This window comes from Pinus tabuliformis, chromosome 3_1 (assembly GCF_031772625.1).
Source record: "Pinus tabuliformis cultivar Carrire ecotype Pingquan chromosome 3_1, CPIR1, whole genome shotgun sequence".
Lineage (NCBI taxonomy): Eukaryota > Viridiplantae > Streptophyta > Pinopsida > Pinales > Pinaceae > Pinus > Pinus tabuliformis.
Genome location: NC_142301.1, coordinates 265,698,727 through 265,725,904, shown reverse-complemented (window position 1 = coordinate 265,725,904; position 27,178 = coordinate 265,698,727). Strand labels below are relative to the sequence as shown.

General features: G+C 38.6%; 1 protein-coding gene across 1 annotated transcript in view; it reads left to right on the top strand.

Moving 5' to 3' along the window:
- Window positions 1-23,472, top strand: part of LOC149186815 (transmembrane and coiled-coil domain-containing protein STS1-like) — a 280,446-nt gene extending 256,974 nt beyond the window's left edge. Inside the window, exons 13-15 of the mRNA XM_089411146.1 lie at window positions 22,581-22,651; window positions 22,750-22,807; window positions 22,985-23,472. Of these exons, the coding sequence (XP_089267272.1) occupies window positions 22,581-22,651; window positions 22,750-22,807; window positions 22,985-23,107 (252 nt within the window). The 3' untranslated portion in view covers window positions 23,108-23,472. The remainder of the gene's footprint in view (window positions 1-22,580; window positions 22,652-22,749; window positions 22,808-22,984) is intronic.
- Window positions 23,473-27,178: the final 3,706 nt, after the last annotated feature.

The window sequence follows — 27,178 nt, the reverse complement described above, 5'->3', positions numbered from 1 at the left end:
CATCGTGTTGCCCATAGCACTACCATTGCTAAATGTTGCACTACAACTCAGTTACTTGAGAAGTAGGTAACTGATCTCCCGACTCTGACATCTCTGTCAGGCTAGAGACACCCTCGATGCTGAAAGTCCCTTTATCACTGACAAGTGCTCCCTCTCTAACCTCTACGCTGCTGCAACAACTCCATGCATGTCGCACCGTTGCACACCTCTTTATGCCATCCTGCACTGGTGCAACACTCTCGTGCCTCTCGCACTGTTGCAGCCTGCTAGCCTCGCGCTGTCCTAGGAATCCTGCACTGTCACTCCATCCACTTCTGTCTCTACTGACATTTTCAGTATTGCTTTTCCTCTTCAGGGCTCCCGTAGCAAGGTCTAATCCAAGAGGGGTACCTCAAGGATCCTGCCCCTCATCCCCTGTAGTCCGTCTGACTACAGCTTGATGTCTCCCCACTTCTGCTCAAGTAGTGTGTGTGCATTCATGGCACAGTCATCGTCTGTCTCCACTTCCTTCTCTGCCCTTGCTGGCACTGCCTTAGTCTCGGAGGCCTCTCCCTTACTCTTCTTCCTTGGACACTGGGTTGCATAATGACCCAACTCCCCACAGTGGAAGCATTTGACCTTGGAGAGGTCCTTCTTCTTCCGTTTCTCCTGCTTTCCCTCAAATGCTAGGGCAACATCCTCCTCCTCCTCCTTCTTGATTCTGATCCCCTTACTGTTGCTTCCCGCCTTGCTCAGTCGTCTGATCTCTTCTTGGCGAAGAGCCGCCCACATTTCCTCCCAATCTGGAAGGGTTGCCTTGCCCAATATGCTCTGGACAAACACCTCCCAGTCTTCTGAGACTGCGTTCAGGGCTGTTCTCACCATCAATTCTTGATCTGGCGTGGCTCCTATGGAAGTCAGTTGATCCCGGATCTCCTTCAATCGACCGAGGAAGGGGTTGATCTGTTCTCTTTTTCTGCATCTGCTATGATCGCAACTAATTTTCTAGTAACATTCTTCTCTGCACAGAAGTATGTTGGTACAATTTCTTTAGGGCCTCCCACATCTCATTTGCCGTGTCTTTTTCGGCAATATGTGGTACTACATGGTCCTTAACCCCGTCAAGAATGATGCTATTGGCCCTCGCCATTGCCTCCGCGTACTTGTTATCAGTTGGGTCAACTGGGATTGTATTGGGTTTTTCCGAGGACATTAGTCCAAAAACAACGGTGTCACTTGTGTGGCTGTTTCTATTTGCTTCATTAAATTATCTGGCTCACCCAACAGAGAATAATCTCGGCAGTATTTCCTCTCTACTCGAAAGTAGATATTCCGGCTGAAACTCCGGATAAACACTCTAGTAGCTCCACAGCTCCATTGTACCCCACGAAACCCCAGCGTTAGCCTCTAGGGACTGCGCCAGCCTCTCTCTGGACCAGCGTTAGCCCAGTGTCACTCTGCCTTGGCCTGCGTCATCCTCTAGAGGCACTGCATCAACCCTCTGGCCCTCTGCATCATCTACGTTGGCCCTCTGAGGCACTGCACATCTCCTGGTTGGCTCTGCGTGAACCCTTGGTTGCTTCTGTGTCCCTCTCTCCGACTATTGCACTGATCCTCCCAGTGCTTTCTCTGCCTCTTTGCTTCTGTATTCACTGCCCCTCAGTGGCAACTCTGATCACTTTCTCAACTTTCTCAGCTAACCCAGCCATAGAAAGTCGAAATCTTGATCTCTTGGTGTGTTCTCCAAGTGACACTCAAGCCTTCTCTTATACTTTTCTCGTTGACAAATCAACAGCCGAAATTAAGTCCCTAATCAACAGCTAAGATTAGATCTGGCTTGATCCATGACTTTTGGACCATTCTAACACAGTTTTATATTAATTCACATTAATATTTTATTTTCCCTAAGTTTAGACTTAAGGACTCCATTAAAAATATTAATTGTTTTAATATCTCCCAAACTGTTTAAAATCTGCCCAAACCCTTTCTGGGTATTGGACATCTCATGTGCCTTAGCCTCTCCACCAATTTTCGTGGCTAGAGCACATCCGATGCTACCCCAAATCAATACTTCATAGTGGGTTTCTCTTCCAAATTTAGGGCTTTGAACATGTAGTAGTGTTACCTTTCTGGGTAGGAGTGGTTAATGAAAGACCCTATTAGGTGGTTTCAACCTTTAAGGGAATGACAGGTCCAAGGTACACCCTTCAAATGGCAGGTGTCATGTGAATTAATGGTGGAACAAAGGGGACAATGGGAGGGCTCCAAGCCACGTGCCATGGTACAAGGGTAGCTATGATAAGGAGTGCCCACACTTTGGTTATATGAATGTTGGGGGGGAGTAATCGTGATCAGGGTTGCAGGAATCGCCCCCCCCCCCCCCGCCGGATCCAAAGGCAGAATCGCGGATCGGAGCGAATCGACCCGGAATCCACACTGGAAGCGCGATTCACATTTGGAGGTGGCGCGATTCCGGCAAAAAAAAACGATTCCTGCCAATTGCTGTTGCGGCCCCCCGGAACCGCGGATCGGAAGACGCTTCGGGCACGGGGTGGCGCCACGCAACCTGCCCGGAAGCGCACGCCACCCGCACGCCACCCAGGCGCAACCCGGACGCAACCCCGCGGGCAGCGCATTTTTACTTTTTTTTTTTTTAATTTGTTTTAAAATGTAACTTAACTAGCATGAGGGGGTGGGTTAGGTGAGTTTAGGGTGAGTTTAGGGTGACTTTAGAAAAGAATAAAGCCCCCATTCTCTTCTCATTTTCTCACTTTGAGTTTATGAGAGTTGGAGAAGAGAAGAGAGGAGAGGAGAAGAGAAGAGAGGAAAGGAGAGGAGAAGAGAGGAGAGCTTGGAGGAGTGAAGAAGGAGGAGCTAGGAGAAGGAGGAGGAGCTTGGAGGACTTCATCTACAAGAGCTAAAGAGGTAAGTTCAAAACTTCAAACCCCAAACTCCCTTGTTTTTTTGAAAAAAAAATTGTATTTTTCTCCTCCCTCTCCTACTCTTTCCCATTGTTTCTACTTGCTCCTTTATTTACAGGTTGTCCACCACCTATATCCATATTCCAAGATGGTGTTCTTTTGGCTTCTATGTATCATTCCACTCTTGGTTTTAATGATGGCAAGGGTGAGGAATAGAGGGGAAGAGGAAGGGGATGAACTTGGTCCTAATAGTAGTGACCCAATGTATGATGAGGAGGAAGGGTTTGAAGAGGAAGGGGATGAACTTGAAGAGGACACTGAAGCACAAGATGGGAAAGGTACATCAAATCCCTTGTGGAACTATGTGACCAAACTTGAAGGGGGAAAGGGTGGTGGATCTTACAAATGGATGTGCCCTCATGGTTGTCATGGAGGAAAACCATATACGGGTTCATATACCCGTCTGAGGAGGCATCTTTGTGGGGTGCTAGACAGTGATGAAAAAAAGGGTTCTGTGGGGGTAACCATTTGCCCAAACATTTCAAGTGAACAAAGACAAAAATACATCAAAATAGAGATGGCTGCACAACGAAAAAACAAGAAACAAAAAACTCATTCTGAATCAAGTGCAACCTCTAAATTTGGTAGTTGCCCATCTCCTCATGGTACTTTTGCAACCTCTGGAGGTAGAAAAACAATAGGGGATTTCCTTAATGTTTCTGGGAGGGATGATGTGGATGGAAAGATAGTCCGTTTTCTTTGTGCTTGCGGTGTACCATTCAATGTGCTTCGCTCTCCCTATTGGCATGACATGGTAAAGGCCATCAATGAAGCCCCAAAAGGATACAAGGCCCCCAACTATGAGAAAGCTAGAACAGTGTTATTAGAAAGAGAAAAAGCTAAGGTTCAAAGAGCTTTGACACGTTTTACACATGAGTGGGTGGATTCTGGGGTATCCATTGTATCAGATGGGTGGACAAATATTAGAAACCAACATTTGATAAATGTTCTTGGTGTTTCTTCTAGTGGTGCAGTATTTATTGCATCTCATGACTCCTCCTCCATCAGTGCAACTGCACCAAACATTGCAGATCTCCTATCGAAATCAATCAAAGATGTTGGTCCGAATAATGTGGTTCAAGTGATCACAGATAATGCAGCAAATTGTAAGTTAGCAGGAAAAATTATTGAGCGTACTCATCCACACATCTTTTGGTCTGGGTGCCTGGTTCACACATTGAACCTTTTGATGCATGATATTGTGAAACACAAAGATTGTGGGTGGATTGCTGAGGTTTACAGGAAAGGGAAGCAGCTCATTAAATTCATCACAGGGCATACAAGGGTAAACTACTTCTATGGCACTTACTCCAAGTTGCAATTGCTTAAAATTGCAAAGACAAGATTTGCTAGTTATTACCTCACCTTTAGGCGGCTAGTGAGGGTGAGACAAGCTTTAACTAATCTGGTGTGTGCTGAAACATGGGATGAAATTAACGTCAGTACAGATGGTGCTAATGAAGTCAAGGACACTGTTCTTGACAGTTACTTTTGGTCACAGGTTAAATATGTTTTGCAATTCACCAAACCAATTTATTACATGATCAAGTTTGCAGATTCAGATCGACCAGTAATTGGGGAGGTGTATGAGCAAATTGATAGCATGTTGGGGCAGATTAAAGACATTGTTGAGCCTAGAGATACCACCTTGTACAATTATATTCGTGAAGAGGTGGAAAAACGATGGGATATGCTAAATGTTCCATTGCATGCATTAGCATATGTTTTGACACCTAAATACTATCATCCATCATGGCTTTCAAAACCAGCACCTGGGGGGGGAGTCAGGAGAAAACCACACCAAGATAAAGAGGTTCACGAAAAATATATGGCTGCATTGAGTAGATTAATCCCTGATGAGGAGGAGGCTGCATTGGTACGGAGACAGGTGAGCAACTATACGAGCAGCACTGGTCCATTTTCGAGCATGCATGCAATTCAAGATCGAGAGCATTTTTCTGCTCTTGAGTGGTGGAACATGCATGGAGGGCCTACTCCACTTCTACAGAGTTTGGCATTGCGGGTGCTATCACAGGTGGTAAACACTTCTTCTGCAGAGAGGTGTTGGAGCTCTTATTCTTTCATCCACAGTGTTAAAAGGAACAGGTTGAATTTAGACCGGGCAGAGAGCTTGGTTTATGTTCATTACAACTTGCGATTGTTGTCCCATTACTGTGAAGATGCAAAGTCTAATAAAGACTTGTTGACTTGGGACAAGAATCCAAAGGAGCCCAATTTGGAGGATGGAGTGTTGCGACTAGAGCAATTAGAGGATTCTCTTATCCAGGTATGTCCATTGTGGTATGAATTTTCCAATTTTCCCTTATAAAGAATTTCTCTAATTCATGTTTTTAATTTTTTTGCTAACTAGTGTTTTTTTTTTTGCATGAATTTTTTGAGCGATTCTAGGATGATGACACGGGTGTTGATATGCCACCACCCCCACCCCCATCTGGTCCCTTGGTTTCTAGGTTCCATGGTTCAACACCAACGGCAGGGGGTTCTTCTTCATCAGTTCCAGTGCCACGACTTACACAGGGACCATCTTCTTCATTGCCACCACGTGGAGGCCCGCCATCACGTTCTATTCGTGGTGGAAGGAGGAGAGATTAGTAGATATATTCACAATCTACTTCTTTTTGTCATAGATTACTCATTAGACTTGTAGACTTGTGAATTTGAATTTTGAACCTTTTTGGCTTGGCGGTGACCAAGTGACATATTTTGTAAACATTATTATTTGAATTTTGGACATGACAAATGTTGACAGTTGCTCACTTGCTAGATAAATCATAATATGCTCTATGTTTTATGTTTTATAATATGCTTAAATGTTTTATGTTTTATAATATGCTTAAAAATTTGATGTATGTTTGTAATGGCTAGAATATAGATGATTGTTGTACATACTAGTAACTACAATGGAATCATGGATGCCATATCTATCTTGATTTATGCAAAAATATGCATGTTTTCATGTCTTCTACAATTAATTTGGTATTTGGGATGTTTGTTTTGAGTATAAATGCAAAAAAATATATAAAAATATATATATATAGCAGACGCTTCCGCGGACGCTTCGCTCCCTAGATTTTTGGAAAATGACGCTTCCGCGCTCCGCGCTTCCGCTTCGCTCCCGCTTCGCTCCCGCTTCGTGCAACATTGATCGTGATACAAGCTACCCCGACCTTTGTTTTTCCCGGTTAGTTCATTGCCCATCAGGGGTTGAGACATACATGGGTTCATTAATGATGCAAGGGACACGCATAAGGGCCCTAGCAACCAGGGTGATGGCCATAACACATGTTTGGCTTTTGCCCACATGCTAAATTTTATTGTCTCGACCATCTTTTGCGTTTCATGGTACATTTCCATTTGTATGTGGCCATATTATGATTATATATATAGATATATATATATATATATATATATATATATATTTAAACTACATTCACCTCTAGGACAAAGGGGACGGGGATGCTAACACCTTGTGGACCCAATGGACAAATGTGGATCCAGATAGGAGAATGTGAAAAGGGCTTGTACTGAGTGGAGGGGAGTGAGATATATGCTATCAAGAAGCGGGACCACACAACCAAAATTAGGGTTTGTCTTGTAGTGCCATTCCTAAAACTACTAACCAATAAAGGAGATCCCATGGGACTAGGATTTAGGATGAACACCCTAGTTAAGGTAAGGGAACAAGAGTATAGTCAAAACCCTCTCCTTTTCCAAGTCAACGATCCATACCCATGTGTACCCAAAACAAACAAGCATAAAACTCAATTACATAATGAAAAATCATACCTTTATGATTGGATGGCCCATCTTCAAACATACGATCATGACAGATGAGCAAAGTTACACAATGGTTAGCTCAGGCAGCGGAGAAAAAGTAGCACATCAAAGCTATCAGGTGGTTGTCAAGGGGCTACTAGCTGCCAGCTGAAGACAAATCCAGGAGAGAATTTCTCCTGTGGGGTCACCCACTAGTGGTGGGTAACAAGCCCTAGATTGAGAAAGGCACTAGTCTTTTCTCTTGTGCCAATCTTTCAAAAACCCTAAATATTTTCTTCTTTTACTTGTTCTAGGGTAAGTTAGGGTTAGGTTATAACAAAATCTTAATTTTCACCATTATTTCGCTTGGGTATTATTGTCCTAGGGTTAGGTCTTGCATGAAATTTAATTTGGAAAATAAATAAATAAATAATATATATATATATATATTGGTGTTTTTTAACCCTAGTGAATTGGTAACATGTTCGAGTAATCTAGGCAAAGCCCAAGATCAAATCTTTTGGCTGCCACTATAACCCCATGAGTATATCCAACACCCTTAAAGTCAGATATACCAATAACTTATGCTTTAGCAAGAGTCAAGGCGTCACGTGGGTGGGGGCACCTACTTGTCGAGCCTTATCACAACCGGGCAAGAAATTGAACTCAGGTGGATGGGAGAACAAACTATGCTCCCAACCACTCGAGCTACCAACCTGGGACAAATAAAATGTCAGCCCTCATTTATGGCTGGAAAATGCAATAAAAAATATAATTACATACATTTTTCAGTTATCAATTAGGGCTGACATCTAGGGTTTGTTTTGTTTTTATACGTGTTTTCCATTTTGGAAAATTACTATAATTTATTCCCTTGCTTACTCATTAATTGGCCCTAATTTTACACTTCTTTATACTAGATTCTAGGGCTTTTTCTTAATGCTGTTATGTACTATTTGCAGGCTGTAAATTGCTGGTTTAAACCCTAGTGTATAACAGTCAAGTGTAATTTCTTGATTCCATGTGTTTAGGAACCTATTTGAGCCTCTATTGGTTAACCTAAGCCTTTTAGATTGAGCCACAAGAACCCTTGAACTCACTGTCTTGGAATTACACCAAAAAATCCCTAATCATTGCATACTTAGGTGAAATCTTGTTGTACTAGATAAGCCTCCCTTCGGTGGAGTGTATCCATTGACAGGAGTGAGGGGAGTGGTTGCTAAGGTGGCAATAGTAACTCTCCCATTGTTGAGCTCAAACTAGGTTGATTAGTGAGGCTTTGGACTAAGGTGCTAGATTTCACATTAACATGCCCGATGCTACTCTCATATGCACAAAGCTTCAATTCTCCTCTTCAATATGTGTCCAAGTCTGTCAACAACCTCCAAGAAATCTGCTCCTCAACCCAGTCAGCCTCAAGTAAAGTGTCCAACCTCCAAGGTGTATATCACATGGTCCCAAGCTCCTATGGCTAAGTGCCCTGCTCCAAGTGCCTAACACTCCTAGGTAGGTACCTCCAGTGATTGAGCAATCAACTCCCCCATTTTGTGCACTCAATGGGTTAGTCAACACGATGATCAAGGTAAGGACCTCCTAAGTTAGGGTGCCATGCCAACACTCTAACCAGGTCAAGGCTCCATCCAAACTACATTGTCCGTATGTCCATGAAGCATCACTGAAGCGCTAGGACACATAGCACTCTAGCAAAGTTGTTATGAATAAATATATAGGAAATAAAGTAAATGATAATAATCATAAATAATGATTAGTTAATTAGTAATTAAGTTGAAGAGTCATGTCTAAATGAGACATGACTCTCCATGAAGAGACACCTCCTTGGTATGTAAGCAAGCCTCTCGCTCTCATTGTATCATCATCTTATTATGCATTTCAATATATATATATATATATATTTGTATCCTCGTGGGTATCTTTATGTTCCAAGTCTTTTGGAGTAATTAATTTGAAGAAGGAACTTTGTTCGCTTCATTTGGTATCAGAGCCACATTTGGCTGATCACCAGGCCTTTAGCCATCAACCTGTCATTGACCTTGTTGTCGTCGTGATTAAATCATTCGCTACACAAATTGGAGTTTCACCATTGTCGCCAATAGGCCCTTGGCCATAAAAGAAAAATATATATATATATAAAAAAAAAAGAAAAAAAAAAAGAAGAGATCATTAAAAAAACAATAAAAAATATATTTAAAAAAATTATACACTAGAAAGGAAAAAAACATACAAATAGAATTAAAAACTTACTTAGCCCCGCATGTAATAGCCACAGGGCCTCCATCGTTAGCCACGTGAGTCACCCAACAAGCCACCATAGCCCTCATTGTCGCTGGGCACAAAAACTAACATAATCGCTGCCAGTTTGGCCATCCACTCTGCAAGCGCTAAGAAATTGCCCTAGCTGTATCCACAGCCTTGTTCCGCCTTTCTTCTCATCATTGGCCTTGCATCAACTTCCTCCTGTGCCGCCGATCAAGTGCACTACACCTTCGCTGCCATGTTACCGACATTTAAACTACAAAGACACCACCATTTGTCCATTCTCAAATAGTTGTTGTAGACTACACTAGCCACCACCAAAAACAACTTCCGACAAATTGCGGCAGCCGCCATCCCACATAAAATCCCTCGTGGACCATTGTACGACACATTAGTTTATGTATAATAATATTGCAGTCATAATTGATGTATTGGTCGTTTGATTAAATCCACAGTACGTGTGGATCCCTGGTATGTTGTCCATATCGCTTGTCGTACAACAACATTAATTTAATTGGGCCGTAGCCACAAGGACGTAGGGCCGCTGCCTCAACCCCGATTCTGGCAGCAAATCAGGAGCAAGGTTGACACATAGCAAAGCTCGAACTATAGCTCGTTTGTAATCGTAGAAGGTTTTTGTCAAGCAATATTGGAAGTCCTGAAGTGCCCCACAACCATTGAATGCCTTCTCACCCACCGTAACACAAAGCCAACGTCGTCGCCTGCTCTTTGACGCTGCCATTACAGGGAATATCGTATCAAGCAAAGATAGTCTGATCAAGGCGTGACCACTGTGAGCGATTAATCATCGAGTACTTCTTTAAGGGTCACGACTTTTGTTCAACCATCATCCCTATCATCGAATTAATAAAAACAATATACTACAATTATTTAAGGGTACAATTGTACCAGTCCATATGATCGAGTATAAGTAAAAGCAATTGGGTTAATCAAACACAGTTAGTTTGCTAAAAAATCATAACCTATTTTGCTTCTCAAAGTTATTCACATGCCCCAACAAAGTATCAAGGTATATTCTTTTTTGAAAAGAAAAAAAGACGAAAACAAAAGAGAATATTAAGTGCCACTTTTGAAGAATATTTTCACTAATAATAAAAGACCTTATATAAAAAAGGGGGGGTTCAATTATTGAGTAAAATATAAAAGGGTGATTTATAAAAAGAAGAGTCAAGGAAAAAAATATCAAATTAAAGGAAGTTTTAAATTACGAAGTTAAAAGGGCAATGTATTATTAAAAAAAGAAAAGGAAAAAAAAGGGAAATAAATTAAAAGTTTATTAAAAATAAAAAAATAAAAAAAGGGCTACTTAAAACACCCTAAGTTCATTGGGACAAATACAAAATGGAGTCTAATAAGGAAACAAGGGGAAGTCACTTAACAAGTGTAGGAGAATGGAATCATTGCAAACGGTGATCCTAGGGTTTTACTTGGCTCTGGCCGCTGCCTGAGCCTGCGGCGGCAGGACTTTCCGCGGGTGGGGGATCTGGTCGCCCTTCCGGCTACATCTGGTGGGTTCTGCGGCTCCGGGGCTTCTGGATTCTGTGGACCAGTTAGCCTGCGGCGAGACTTCCTCTACGAGACTGGGGTTTTGAGCTGAGCGGCGGCGGCGTTTTCTACCTCTGGTTCCCGAGGTATCTGCGCATCAACAGACCCTCCGACTTGGCGGTTTTAGCGGGGGGTTTTGGCCTCTGAGTTATTGTGCTGCGCTGCAGAGAGGGGACAGGGGTTTCGGGCCTGACTTTCTTCATGGGGGCGAGGTGGCTGCCCTAGCCGCCTCTGCCCCCGAACCGACCCGCCTCAGCTCTTTTCGGAACCTGTTTGGGCTCCTTTGCTGCCGCTGGGTTCCTTTTTTTGGTCCTTTGCTAGTCTACCATTGCAGCTTTGGAGAGTGTTGAGGGATCTGGCATCGATTCGTGCCGCTCTTCTATGGCTGTTTTTGGTTGTTTCTTTTCTGGCTTCACTGGATAGATGTGTGGATTTCTGCGGGTTTTTGGTGGAGAGTTGAGGGGATGGGGGAGGTGAGGCCTCTCCATTTCGTGCCTCTCCCCTCTGGCTGCCTGTTCATTGCTGCACATCCCACTGGAGCTATCGTATATTTACTGTTTTTATTAGCTTGTTAGGGTAGGCGTATTCTCCTGTTGGGGTTTACATACCCTGTTTCCTGAGCTATCGTTTATTTACTGCTTTTATTAGCTTGTTTGGGTAGGCGTATACTCCTGTTGGGGTTTACATACCCTGTTTCTGGATGTCCCCCTGTGGGCTTTACTTGCATACTTCCCTGAAGTATTGGTTATTGTAAGTGGTTTACCCACACTACTGCATATGCGTTTCAGCATCAACAACATGTAATTTTCTGAAATTAATGGAAATTACGTGCTCTATTTCTTCGGAAAAAAAAAAAAAAAAGGAAATAAGGGAAGGACGATTTTCCTACAATGGTTTTTCGATTATGGATTATAGTTTAATTTCATTAAAAGGAAGTATCCAAGGAAAAGAAATTAATATCGCTATCAACACAAGCAACGAGGAAAATTACATCAATATTAATTTGGCAAATCAGTTATTAATTCAAGAGCCAAGCATTGGTGAAAGAATAGATATTTGTGGCAAAAAGGAGTATGCAATTAGTGATTTACAAGTGACAGTAGATCATTATGAGTACATATCTCAATTCTGTGTTGCAACTATGTATAATAGGAAGATTGACATAATTCTCGGTCAACCTTGGTTTAAGCTATTAGGTACGTTCATGTTTAACTTAGAAAAAAAGATTTTGATGTTTCCTTACAAGAGGACGATGACCATCTTCCAGGATGTGACAATGAAGTCAAAACCGATAAAGCCTTCATCAGAAGACTTTAAGGATATTTCAGACTTGATGTTTCAAGATAACGAAAAGAAGAAGCAAAAAGAGCTTGAAGAAGCCATCTGCAGTAAAGACAAAGAAATTTCGTGCCTCAGAGATCACAATGAAAAACTACTCGAACAAGTCAAGAAAGCCAAAGCCACAAAGAAGGAACTCAAGAAGCATTTATTAGAACAAGAAGAAGAAAATTTATGTTTTAAGAGCCTTAATTAGACATTATTAGAACAAATCAAAAGTTTAAAAGATGATGAAACTACCAACAATAAAGTCAAAAATTCAGGAAATGATGAACTTGTATGTTTAAGGAATCATAACCAAATCCTACTCACACAAATAAAAAAACTTGAAAATGACAATAAATCGTTGAATGACAAGCTAGAACAACTTCAAGGTGAAGTATTGAAGTCATCAGTTGTTTCAGTGCAAGTTGAAGACAAGGGAATAAATATTGATCCAATTAATGTCACAAATAAGGAAGAAGAGGAATCTAGAGAAGTTAAAACCAATGTTCCACCAAGGTTCCGGGACGAGGGGGCGAGGGAGCGAGGATACATAGGAGCGGCCCATGCAAAAGCTCCCCACCAATTTTTAGGAAACGTGGGGGGACATCAGGGTCTTAAAAACTTATAAATATAAAATATAATTTATAAATTGAGTCCACTATGACAATTGGGTTTGAATTGAAAAGCTGCAAAGTATGATCATTGATATGAATATCATTATTTAATATCATATAAGTTTAAAATTCTAATTTATAATCATACATCATACATTATGATTAAAGTTTAAACCATATTGATGTTCCACTTCCTACCATGAACATTGAATATTGACATAAAATTATAAAAGTCATGTCTGATACATCAAGAGTCAAAATAACATAAGAACATCAACATATCGAAATATCAAGAGTCAAAATAACATAAGAACATCAACATATCGAAAGATAAACGAGCATAATTTTGCTCAAGCCTCAAGGTAATGCCCCGCTAGTCTTTGCATCCAACTGCTGCATGAATAAATCAGGATCAACCATATCACCATCTGAATTTGAATCACTAGCATTCTCAAACATGCTAAGTGGCACACTAACCAACCCCATTTGTCTCTCATCAAGCCTCTCCTCCATTTCTACCTATGCATCATCCTTTGGATCAACATCCCATCATGTAGCTGGTCCCTTCAAATACTCAGGTGTCTTCTTATGATCAAGATGTAGGGCATTGTGCACAACAACTAACTTCTTCACTCTTTTAGAGGTAAGCTTGTTCCTCTTGATAGAGTGGATGAAGATATATGTGGACCAATTCCTCTCTGCTGCAGAGGAACTAGGAACGTTTTGCGAATGGAGTGAAGGGCCAGGGCGAGTAATGAATTAAATTTATAAAAAAACGAATTGAAACCCTAAAGTATTAAAAATAATGTTAAATTTTAATTATAAACAAAAGTTTATTTAAAAAAATCGGGCCTCTTGACCCCCCACGTCTCCCCCATGTCCCCCCCACGTCCCCCCTCGACCCCCCACGACCCCCTTTTCGGAAACGACCCCTCAGCACAAGGAAACATCCCCCTGGCACGTCCTCCTGCGAACCTTGTTTTTTGGGAGCTTGGGGAAATGACCCCTTCTCGTCCCCTTGTCCCTAGAGCGTGGGGGAGCTAAGAAACTAGACCCCTAGGGGTAGGGGCGAGTACCCGTAGAACACTAGTTAAAACATATGCAGAAGCGACAATCCAAACAATGGACATTCCAAATGATGATTCAGTCGCCAACTTAATAACAACAATACCTGAAGAAAATCAAGAATCAACCAGTAATATGATAGAGGAAAGCCAGACCAAAGGAGCTATGTATTGACATCCAAATCACAAGAGCAGACTTTCCAATCAAGCTATGTACCAGTATCGCTCGGAAAATAAACGACAAAATTATGTTCCCAAAGATACTGAAGTTTGCAGAATGCAGTCCTATCATAATTGTTCATCACAAAATTTGATTCCATAGAAGATCAATCTAGGATGGTTTGATCCCTTCTCAATGCGACAGTTTTGTTTGTCACTTAGAAGATCATATCAACTTGTATCGATGAAGATGACTCTTCCAATACGAGAAGACATTCGAACCCGAAAAAGAGATCAAGCCTTTTTCGTCGACAAACTTTGAGGACAAAGCTTTTTGAAGAGGAAGGCAATGTTATGAATAAATATATAGGAAATAATGTAAATGATAATAATCATAAATAATGATTAGTTAATTAGTAATTAGGTTGAAGAGTCATGTCTAAATGAGACATGACTCTCCATGAAGAGACACCTGCTTGGTATATAAGCAAGCCTCTCGCTCTCATCATATCATCATCTTATTATACATTTTAATATATAATATTTGTATCCTCATAGGTATCTTTATATTCCAAGTCTTCTGGAGTAATTAATTTGAAGAAGGAACTTTGTTCGTTTCAAAAGTGAAAACAATTTTGAAGTAACCCCAAAAGCTAACAATAACCTTTAAAGAGTGTTCTAGGTGAGATTCTTTTATAAAGAACACATGTAGGGTCTAGGAAGAAGTGCTGTATAATATATGTGGATCTCAGTCATGCAGTGAACTTGGAACCAGTTATGGCATTACCACATTACTTAGTGAATGGAGCCTGGAGGTCCAAACTTATAAAGAAGAAACTGACGGAATATGTAGTTCAAGAAAGCTACAGATGGTAGAAAGTGCAGTTAGGTTGTTTTCAATTATCTGACAGATTTTGTGGTCCACAGCTGAAGAGAAGGGAATACTGTTGTTGCATTGGATCTTGATGAATCAATTCTTAGAAACAAAATAGTGGTATCTATGAAGAAACTTTGTTGATTCTTCAAGTCATAAATGATCGTTGACAATGGTTATACCACAGAAACAGAGATATCTCTCAAATGTGATCATCACACATTCTTTCCATTGAAATACAACTTAAGGGTAACTGTAGTGCCTAAAACAATGGCAGTTTTGGCATTTTCTGTCCAATTTTTCAACCAAGTCACAAGAATGAGAATCTTGCCAGATTTTGGGTGCATTGTGCAATGATACAGAATTGGATTACCAAGGAAAGTGGTCCATCAGTTGCTAATAGTATACTGAATGCTGGCATTTCCGATGTTATAACAGAGAGGTATAGGAGGAATGCTCCTTCTGAGTTTTTTATCTTTTCTGAAAATAATACCCATATGGGTTGTAAAAATAGGAATAGAGAGTCAGATTATTCATCGGTATTTGTAGAATGATGTAAATTGTAATATTGGGAGAATATGTTAATAAGGACTTAGGACAGCTGTAAGACTAAGAAACATGACACATCCAACTGGGGGCCCATGTCTGTATCTCACCTATCAGACACAGGCATGCTAGGACATGTGTCTGGCACATGTCTTCAAAATGACACATGACAAACACGTCCAATATGTTGCCTAGATGTGTCCTGCATGTCTGACTGTAAAAAATGTTTTTTCATTGAGTTTTTCTCTCTTCAGCTGTAAGGAAAGAGCTCTCGTGATTTGTCATTGTGCAGGTGAAGAGTAAAATTGAGATTTGAAGGGATTCCAAGTGTTTTATAAATGTTCTAGTTTCTAAAAAAATTGGATCTCTATGTCTATATTTCATTTTTGTATTTGTCAATATATGTGTGTGTGTGTGTGTGTTGCACTGAAACGGATATGGACATGGGGTTTGAAATGGATACAACAATTTTCAAAAAAATTCGGATATGATACAGCAAGGAAACGACATATACGATACATATATATATTACCATTCATCTTTTAGAATTTAGAATCTATATCTAAAAATACATTATCATTGTCATGAATTCAACATATACAAGTCATCATTATCAATTCAGCATAAACATTGTCATCATCATTGATGATTATTATAACATTCAACATATTATCATCATCATTAGTAATGTAATCAGAAATGCTACAACCTTTGTGCTTTCGGGTCCAACTCCTTCAAAGAATGTGTCATGCATGGCAGACGATATCTATCTTCCTTGCATGGCAATTAAAAGGCCCATGGGATCATTGGGATATTCCGTCAAGACCTCTTTGAACATTTCAATCTTCTCAATGTCAGCTTGGTCTCTTGACTATATGCAGGCAAAATATTGGCTAGAGAAGATTTGTTATATTGGAGGGATTTATGAAATCAAGAGCAAAATCAATGACAATTAACAAAACCTTAACCAAATTGAAAATTAATTGCTCAAATAAGTCTCAATCTCTTTAGGAAGACATCCATCAAACCCTAAGTTGCCGGAAACAGCTACCTCAAACCCCAAAACGCCTTTTTTTCGTTTCGGATCCGAATATGCATACGAAATGACGTAAAAACACATGCAAAACATTTTGATGCCGTTTTTTTTTGGAAACTTGTCATTTTTTCACAACCGTTTTTCAGATGACTTTCCAAAAAATACCTGCCATTTTAAAAAAATCAATACGTTTTGGTCGGAAACAAAAACGTTTTTTCAAAAATGGCACACCTTGCCTTCTAGGAATGGTTGTAAAGTTTGATTGCATTTTTTTAATTCAACATGCCCCATTACTTTTAAGTTTTACCGTAACCTAAAAGACAAGTGTCGTCGTGGAAAAAATAGCCTACTGTCACCTGTGCAAGCCGCGAGAAGTTGATTGTCATCGTCGCTGAGTAGTTGAGAATGACTGTCATCGCCGCCAAGGGACATCGCTGCAGTGTTCTGAACTTCTGTCTGATCCATTGAAGCTGTCAAGACTCGAGGGTGTTTACTATTTTGCTGCCATCGAAGCATCGCTACAGTGTTCTGTGACCTATCCGAGCTGCTTGAGCCGTCGAGACTCGAGAGTGACCAGTGGTAAGTAATAAACAATTTCGGCCCTCTCCAATATTGCTTGAATACATTTGCTTTTACCTTTACAAATCGGCCCAACTTCTTCAAAATAAACATATGTCGGCCCTGTCCAGACTTTTACCTTACATATATGTATAAATACCCATTGATTTTTTCATTTTTCTTTGATGTAACTTGCTGGATACTTCGTCAAGACTCAAGAGTCAATAACTAGGCTGCACCCTTCTACAATTCCATGGTTTGTCTTTCATGAAAATTGATGGATAATGCAACAGTCTTGGGCTTTAGTAATCTACAACAATTCTGGAGTTTTATAACATCTGATAACTACATTTTCTGTTATAAAATCAATTTTATAAGAGACCAAGCTCACATATCTACTATGTTGGCCTTTGCTACAGGATTTCAAAATATGTAGCATTCATTTCTTTGAAAAATTCGTCATGGTGAATGCCCTCCTATGCAGATCTGTACCTCTTGCTCTTAGTTCTTACTACTTAGTGAGAAAAAGCCTAATCCTTGTTTTGTTCATTCATGTTTATACTTGAGAGGTACCAGACTATCATAGCACCACGCACTGACTGATTTCCAATCACAATCATTCCTTGAACCATGTGCTACATTCCATGCCCTAGTTCAACGAAAGCACCTGCTATGTGTGTGTAATCCTCAGGAATCTTCGGGCCACCATTTGAACTTTGTTGTATGAATCTGCTAGATTTCTCTATTTTGGCCCTTGGGCCTTCTTGGATCTTCCTTTATTTCTAAATTTTAAGTTTGTAAATTGTAATTTTTTTTTTTTAAATAGTAATACATATATGATATTTGTCAATTTTCTTTTTCAGTTTCATTTACATCATCATCATCATCATTCATGGAAACTTCAAGTTCAACCATTCATGAGGCAGAGGAAGTGGTACAGGGAATTGAATCAACCCCTAAAGTTGATCCAAAGTCACCACTTTGGAAATATGTAACTATTGTTGGGAAGATCCAAGGAGGTGGATCATTGGCATGGGTTTGTAGTGAGTGTAAAAAGGAGTATAAGGGATCATATGCACGGGTTAAATCACATTTGCTTCGGTTAAAATGCAATGGGGTTCGAATATGCAGTGAATGGGACAGATGGAAATGGTTTAAGCAAAGCAAAAATTGCAAAATATCAGAGAGAACAAGGCGAGGCGGATGCTAAAGCAAATGAGGCAAATCCTGCCTCCCATTTAAAACACCCAACAAGGTTGGGAGCATCTTCATCAAAGCCTCCACTTCATTCTCATGGAATTGTTGGTTCAAAGCGGTCAAATTTGGGACCGCTTGAAAAGAGTTTTAATAATGATGCTCGAGAGATCACAGATGTAGCTGTAGCCCAATGCGTTTATGAAAATGGTCTTCCCTTTAACCTTGTGTGATCTCCTTACTGGGCAAAGATGGTAAAAACAGTGAATGAAGCCCCAAGAGGGTACAAGAGCCCTAGATATGAGAAGGTATGCACCACATTGTTGAGTGCTCAAAAGTTAGATTTGGAGGCTAAATTAGGCCCCATTCGTGATTCATGGCTCATTTCAGGGGTGTCCATCATTTCTGATGGATGGAAAGATCAAAGAAATAGGCCTTTGATCAATGTGATTTCTCAGAGCCCACATGGGGCAATGTTTTTGAAGGCAGTGGATTGTGAGGGGCAGACGAAAGATTCTCAATTCATTGCTAACATCTTGATTGAAGAAATTGAATTGGTGGGGCCTAAAAATGTTGTCCAGGTAATAACTGACAATGCAAAGGTGTGTAGAGCAGCAGGCCTAATTATTGAAGGCAAATATCAACACATCTTTTGGACCCCTTGTGTTGTACATTCATTGAATCTCATGTTGAGAAAGATGGGGAAGCAAATCGAGTGGATTAGAGTTGTTTTTGAAGAGGCAAAAGAAATTCAAGCCTTTGTCACAAACCACCACATGTCCCAGGGCATCTACAAGGAATTTTCTAAGTTGGAGCTCCTTAAGGTACCTATACTTTAACGCTTATTAAATATTTCATAAATTCTAATTCAAATATCTAAATTGAATTCTCAAATTTCATGATTCGTGAATCATAATAGTTATTCATTCAAATTATGATTTTTAATTTGTTGAAATTTGAAACATTGGCCATTTGACACCTGCAAGTTGTCGAGACTCGATTTGCTTCTCACATCATAATCTTAACCAAGCTTATGCAAGTGAAAGATGCATTACAATCAATGGTACGTAGTTCTTTTTGGAATTAGTGGAGGCAATCCCAATCTGATAGAGCAAAAGCAATGAAACAGTTGGTTGTTGATGATGAATGGTGGGATAGGGTGGAGTGCCTCTTGGCATTTACTAAGCCAATTGTGGATTTTCTCTGTATGTTTGACACAGATATGTCTAATTTGGGAGAGGTGTATGAGGGCATTGATTCCATGATAGAGAAGATAAGGTTGGTTATAAATGCCAAGGAGAATGACCCAGATGAATTCTTTTACAGAGAAGTAAAAGATATATTGACCAAAAGGTGGAACAAGATGACCACCCCATTGCACCTTTTAGCCTATGTAATGAATCCAAAATATCATGTTGCAGAGTTGCTACGTGATCTAGAAAGCACTGCACCAAACAAAGACCCAGAAGTCACAAAAGGATTTAAAAATGCTTTTAGAAAGCTTTTTGTAGATCCCAAAATTGGGGTTTGGATTCGTGCACAATTTTCTCATTTTGTGGGATCAAAGGGTTGGGGTTGTGATATTGAGTGTATGCGGGACAAGACCAGATTAAGTCCAATTGAGTGGTGGAACTTCTATGGTGGGGCACTTCCACATATCTAAAAATTGGCCATCAAGATCTTGTCACAAGTTGCTAGTTCCTCTTTTAGCAGAAAGGCACTGGAGTACATATGGCTTCATCCATTCAGTGAGGCGAAATAGATTGGGCTCTAAGAAGGCTGAGGAACTAGTGTATGTTCATTCAAACCTTCGCCTTCTGTCACACAAAAAAGATGAATCCAAATGTGGGCCCACCAAATTATGGGATGTGGAACCAGAGTTTCCTGATTCGAATATGACATTGAATGCCATGTCTCATATGAATTCGTTTGATGCGGAATCACCAATAGGTGGATCTTCAAGTGGACATGGCAGCAATGTTCCCAGTCCGACTTTTAGAGAGGATGTGGAACCTTATAGTGGCATGAATGAAAACATATCTGATGATATGTAAATGTAATTTGTGATGGTGTTTTAACTTTTTAACTTTTGAACAACCATATGAATTATGAATAATGATAGTAGACTGCCAGTCATAGTTCATTTTGTACTTTGTACTATGTAGTAATTAGTAAGCATTATTAATTTTGGTAATGATGGTGTCCGTGTAACTTGTCATGTTGATAAGTTGATGTTTGAAATTTGAAACAAAAACTTGATGATATGTTGAAACTATTTTGTACTTTGTACTATGTAGTAATTAGTATGCATTATTATTTTTGGTAATGTCTGTGTAACTTGTCATGTTGATAAGTTGATGTTTGAAATTTGAAACAAAAACAAACTTGATGATATGTTGAATTTTGAATCATGAATGTTATAATTATCGTTAATGATGATGAATGTTTATGGCATATGCTAAATTGATGATGATGAATCATGATAGATCATAGATGATAATTGATTATGTATTTACTATTTTTAGTCTTTATATCTAATCTAAATTCTAAAATATGAATGGTAATATGAAATTTTTATTTTATATATATATATATATATATATATATATATATTATTTATTATGTGTTGTTTCTTGCCGTATCGTATCCAGATTTTTTAAAAATTTGCCGTATCCGTGTCAAACCCCGTATCCGTATCCATTCTCATATCCGTTTCAGTGCAAGTTAGATCAAACCCTTTTGTTCGCATTTTTGAACATCTATCTTTTTCTTAGTAAGAATCTTTGACAAATATATGGAATGTTGTTGTTGCTAAAGATTTGGAAGAGATGTTATGAGAGTGTTTATAGTGAGTTTATTTGCAAATCTGGTTTCTTCATTTTTATTATTTAATTAGGGCTATATACAAATTTTCATGCTTTTTAACATTTTAAGCTAAGTTGCAGGAAACGTTGGAGAAGGGCCCGTTTCCAGCTGGAAACGAAACGGAAACAAGGAAACTCGTACAGTATGCACTGGAAACGCATTTCTGGCCGTATTGGCCCGTTTCTCGAGGAGTAAACGTGGCCAATACTGTTGGAAACGCGTTTCTAGGTCGTACGACGGAGTTTCCTCTTCTAAATTGACTTTTGCTTGTATTTATATTTTATTTTTATTTTTATTTTTCGCTTTTAATTTTTTATTGGGCAACTAAAATATCTTCTAGATGCCTCTCAAGTTATAAAAAAGAGGATTTTTTTGAGTGGGGCAGCCTAATGTTCAAGCCTATGGCCTTAGTGTTGATATGCAGTTCATAGTAATGTTAAATTCTTAAAGTAAAAGTGACATTCTCCTTTATTTTTCATTTTCATATGGAGAAAGTAGAAGTTTAGATCTCACTCAAAAATAAAGGAGAATGTCACTTTTACTTAAATTTTTAACATTACCATGAAATGACTCAGGATGTTTGAGAGCGGTTTCGCCTCATTGGATTTCATATGAAGAAAGTAGAATTTTAGATCTCACTCAAAATCCAGTAGACTTATCTGTTTTTCAAGATTTCAATATTGGGGGGATTACAATGTTTCCATTGGATTTTGTCATGTACTAGAGTATGGAACTTGTATTTAATCAAGAGAACCAAGCCCTCTATGCAGGGGAGACTCCCAATAATCAAGAGCACGTAGGATACTAGGGTTTGGAACGTGTATTTAATCAAGGGCACTAAGGTCGTTCGACTATATAGGAGGAGACTCCCAATCAAGCACAAGACAAGGAATTAGAAATTTCCCGTGGCTGATTTTGGATATTGCTATTTTCATTATGTGATTATTCATGAGTAAATGTGATGTAAATTTAGAGACTTATAGTTTATGCATTGACAATTTAATCATAATGTAATAAATTAGAATGTATCATATATGCTTTATGATTGCACATATTTCTTAAATGTCCTAATATATATATATATATATATATTGCGTTTCCCTATTTCCAAAATTTGAGGGGGTCACGTTTCGTACCCGTGCCTGTTTCGGAAACTCATACCCGTTTCCCTGTTTCATGCAACTTAGATTTTAAGGGTGGATTCACGATTTTCGTGGATCTGTTTCCGAAACGGATCCAAAAAAATTTAGAACCTTTGGAAACGTATCCAATTCCAAATCTAAAGTTTCTGATTTTTTGAAACGCTACAAAAGCATTTTTACAGCGTTTCGGACAAGGATCGTATGATCCCCGTTTCTGGGAAATTCTTTAGGTGCTTCCAATAACTCTCTCTCTTTCTCCATATATATATATATATATATATATATATATTGTTTCCAGGCCCTGTCATATAATTGTATTTCTATGGCTTTGTATCCCCTGTGCTAATGCCATTTGGCTTAGCGGTAAGATTTTTAGTTTTGCATTATAGTTCGCAGACAATTTTTGACATCGAATGATAACTTTTTTTTATGTTAATTGAATTATGAATAGAAAATATTGTGTGCATTAATTTATATTTCATGATCACTTCATGCATCAGATTTTGTATTCCAAGCATTTATTTTTATTTCATAGTAATTCTTTGAAACCCAGTTTGCAGTGCTGGGAGTTGGTCAATTTGTAATCATTGATCTCAACAACTAGATTTACTGTTTTTCCCTTCTTCAGATGGTGGCAGGAAGGTTTATAAATTTATATTCAACAAATGATTGGATTCTTGGTATTGTATATCGTTCAAGGTATGTCTTTATACATAACATTTGTGAAATTTTCTTTATACGTTTTTCTATCTCAATGTCAAACAAGTTTGATCATTTTCTTATTTGTATGTATGCAGCCTTCTTACACAAGGATTGGCTGGAATTCAACCAGTGGACATTCCAGGCATTGAGAATGTACGCTATTTATGTCTGTTGCATCTTAGCAATTTTATGAATGCTTATGCATGGTTTTATATTTTCCGATGCATAGGAGATATTTTCCTTATGTATTTCAGTTTTAATACACAAATTCCTGTTTTGCATGGGTACGAGTTACAGTGGAAATTCACAGAAAACAATTTGTTCTTGTAGGTTGATGTAACAGAAGCAGTGAATGGGCACTCTGCTTATCTCACTATGGCATCAGAACTTTTGAAGGAAATTGAGCTGGACAGCTTTTACCCTGTATTCTCTACCAAATTTCAGTCATCTTAAAATAATATGATCAAATGTAAATCGAACATACCAAAAATTGGAACTAAATATTTAAGGCACCTGTTATTCTTACCTAGTGCTGCAGGGTTATGGCTAGCTGCAGGTGCATGTACACGAGTGGGTGTGTCGAGGGTGAAAATGTACAGGACCAGACGTGTCAAGGGTGAAACTTTTTAAATTATAGATTCAACAGGTTGACAATTCTTCTGTAGAGATGCAGGTGTGGCACATATGGGTTTGGCTGATGGGGGATTATAACAGTCTCGCAACTTTGTTCTTTCCCAATTTTTTTGTATTTTGTAATATAGTTCAGTTGTTTGAATTCCTCCCTGGGAACTATAATTAACTACGAATTTTTAAACTAAGCTACATTTTTTTCATACCTTAGGAGGGAGTACTATTTTGGTAGAGATTGATAATATAATATTTTGTGATTCTAAGCCAAAAAAGAAAGAATACCATACAAGTCACATGGCACGATGAGACTGGACATGGAGGGCATGGAAATACAAGTGTCTGACATGAGATACGGTGACGGTTAGAGCACGTGTTTAACATGTGTTTGGCATATGTCCTGTGTTGTTGCCCAAGTTGTACATGTAAATGTAGGAAAAGTTTCCAACCCTGCAAGGTATAAACTTTGTTGCGCAATGCTTAGAGTAGGGGTTGTCACTCTAATCCCTACTCTGTTTAAGCTCTCTCTTAGACAAGCTAAAGGGGGTAGTCCCTAAGGGTAGATGGAAAGGGGAAACTTGTTGGAACAAGAAGTTTTAGGAGACTAAGGGCAAGACAATTGTTATTGATATAACTTGATTAAGATTAACAAGTGATATTATTATAGGAGACTAAGGGAAAGACAGTTGTTATAGATATAATTTGATTAAGATTAGATTAAGATTAATAGGGGATATTATTATAGGAGACTAAGGGAAAGACAAGTGTGATTAATATAACTTGATTAAGATTAACAAGTGATATTATTATAGGAGACTAAGGGAAATACAATTGCTATTGATATAACTTGACTAAGATTAACAAGTGATATTATTAAAGGGCGATAGATGGATTTGATGAGATTATAAAGACATTTAATGAGATAACATATTTAAAGGCCAATGCTTTAATAACAATGCCCAAAATTAAGATACTTGCATGAATTAGAGATTACAAGTTATAGAAACAACAATGTTGCAAAGAAAGGTTAGTATAAGATACAAGATTGATATATGAGGAAAACATAACTTGCAATATAAATGAAACAAGCACTTCACTTTAAAGAGATATTAATATGCGACTTGCAAGTAAATTAGGAATGCTCACAAATCAATGAGAGATGACACAATGTTAGATAGATAAGATGCAACTTAGACTATGTGAAATGCAAATGACAACGCTTCAAATGAGATAACAATGATATAATATGCTATAGCCAATCAATAAGATACAAGATTGATATATGAGGAAAACATAACTTGCAATATAAATGAAACAAGCACTTCACTTTAAAGAGATATTAATATGCGACTTGCAAGTAAATTAGGAATGCTCACAAATCAATGAGAGATGACACAATGTTAGATAGATAAGATGCAACTTAGACTATGTGAAATGCAAATGACAACGCTTCAAATGAGATAACAATGATTTAATATGCTATAGCAAATCAATAAGATCAAGATCCACTTAGAGCACAAAAGGACAGGCCAATAAGAGCATGAAGAATAAGATTGATACTCAATGAACCATTAGACACTAGGATTAGATTGCAATGTTAGGAACAATTTCAATTTGCTTTTAAACTATGTGTGCTTATTAGGGATGTTCTTCATTTTATGTGATATATCAATTAGAGACAAGTGAAAATAGTATATGATGTAAGCACAAGTAATTAATGAAGCGCTCTAGGATTGCTTGGTGAACAAATGAACAAAGAGATAGTAATATCAAATGCCTTTAGTTATTCACTTATCAGGACATTCCTATATGATATGTCAGTTAGAAATAAATGAAGTTCAAGTGACAAGCACAAGTAACTAATGACAAATGGGATTGCTATCAATGAATAATGAAAGATGCAACAAGAACTAGATCTGAACTATGCAATGCAATTCTGATCTAACCAAGAGAGCAACAAAGAGTTAGTGTCTAAGCTAGAAAAAGAGGAGAAAGACTCCTCCCAATACCCTGAGGAGATGACAACGATGATAAACACTTACGTTACCAACACTTCTCAAATTTCCAAATGCAAAGATGAAGGCATAAGAAGATAAGCAATATACTTCAGAGATAAAAAACTTTCACCAGACCTCGAAAAACCCCTAAGCCAAGCTAGAGCAGTCCACAAAGAGCCCACGTCCAAACAAGAGAAAAGGCTAGAAAAGTTTGAGTTATATGTGATTAATTTTAGTTATTTCAAGCATTTATTCATTAAACTTTTAATGCAATAACCCTCCAAAATATTAGCTTCAGATCTGAATAGTATTCAGCCCTCTAGAGACTCATGGCTAGGAGGAAAAGGCCTCTTAGGCTTGTGGCTTCCCCTCAAACAATGATATGTCAATGCAAAACCCCAAGGGCAAAGCACTAGTCACAAATCAATAAGAAAACCCTTAAACAAATGAAGCAACACCCCTACAAAACCACAAGTAGCTTTCAAACGAATGAGGTATTGAGGAGATCTTGAAATGCTTTGCAGCTAGGCTAAATGAGGCCTCTAGGCCTTGCGACCAGCCCTAGGAGGACCCTCCAATAGATCATATATGAATGTGATTAGTTTCCAAAGCCAAAAAAACTAATAAACCCCTGCAATGATGGATTTAGGCCTGCAATACACCAAGAGTAAATTTTCAAATAGAATGCAATAAGTTTCAAGCCCTACTAGGCTTGCAGCTAAGGAAATTAGGCCTAATTGGGTGTGTGGCTAGGCCTGGAATGACCAATTAGGCTAATGACCAACAAGAATGAGACCTATAACCATATCAACCCCAAAATTTAGTCTATATGCCTGCAAAAGCTAACCGAAGTCATATTTTGATGAGATAAATAAAAAATGATTACAAAAATTATTTACAAAATTTTAACTATGAAACCCGCCCAAAATTTTGATTTTGCAGTAAGTCTAGGGCTTCTATGCTCAACAACACTCTTGAAGATTTTTTTTGTTAAGAGTATAGAGCCACACTATAATGAGGTCGTTCCTTGTAGAAGCCTATAATAAGTTTGAAGTCTTTGTGGCCTTGGAGGAGGATGCTAAAATATTTTTGACCCTCTTAAGATGGCCCTAAAACCCTAGACGTCTAGGGTTTGTAAAGGCTAGATCCTCCAAAAGCTCGACTTATCTTTGATCTTGAGGTACATCCACCTGCAAAACAAATCCACGGAGAAACCCTAGATGTCCTCTTCAGATCTGCAAGAAAATCAAGCTAGAAACCCCAATGGCTATATACAAAAATGGAAAAATATATACAAGGGTTAGAAAAAATTATTTACAAAATTTACAATGTTTTATGTCTTTTATAATCATATCTATTCAGTTAATGCACAAATAAATTAAAATAGATGAGAGAAATAATTTTATAGGTGATCAATAGGCAAGATCTTTGCAAAACCAATTGTTAGATAAACCTTGGAATTTAGCAAAGCAAGCTCTTAAGCTTTCTTATCTTGGGAGTTGTTTGGTCCAACCAAAGATTTCCCCTCATGACCAACATTTGAATACCATAGAGTCTTTACACACTTAAGATGAAGTTATTACATCAATAGAGGCTAGATACACATAAAAACCCTCAAGATCTAGAGATACTTGCTAGATCAATCAAGTTAGAATGTTTTTCTAAACCCAGTAACTAATGCAAGATACATGTGCAAATAGTTAATCCAACCACTGGCTAATGAAATAATAACTTATGCAATATTATTCAGTAGAGCATTAAGAACACGATCTAGAAAACATTACCACAAGAAGCAAAAGAGGAACACCACCGTGAATAAACCCTGAAGACTTGCTTTATTATTTCAGAATAAATTAAAACCAACAGAACTTGACTTAGAGCTTGATATGAATGATCTTTT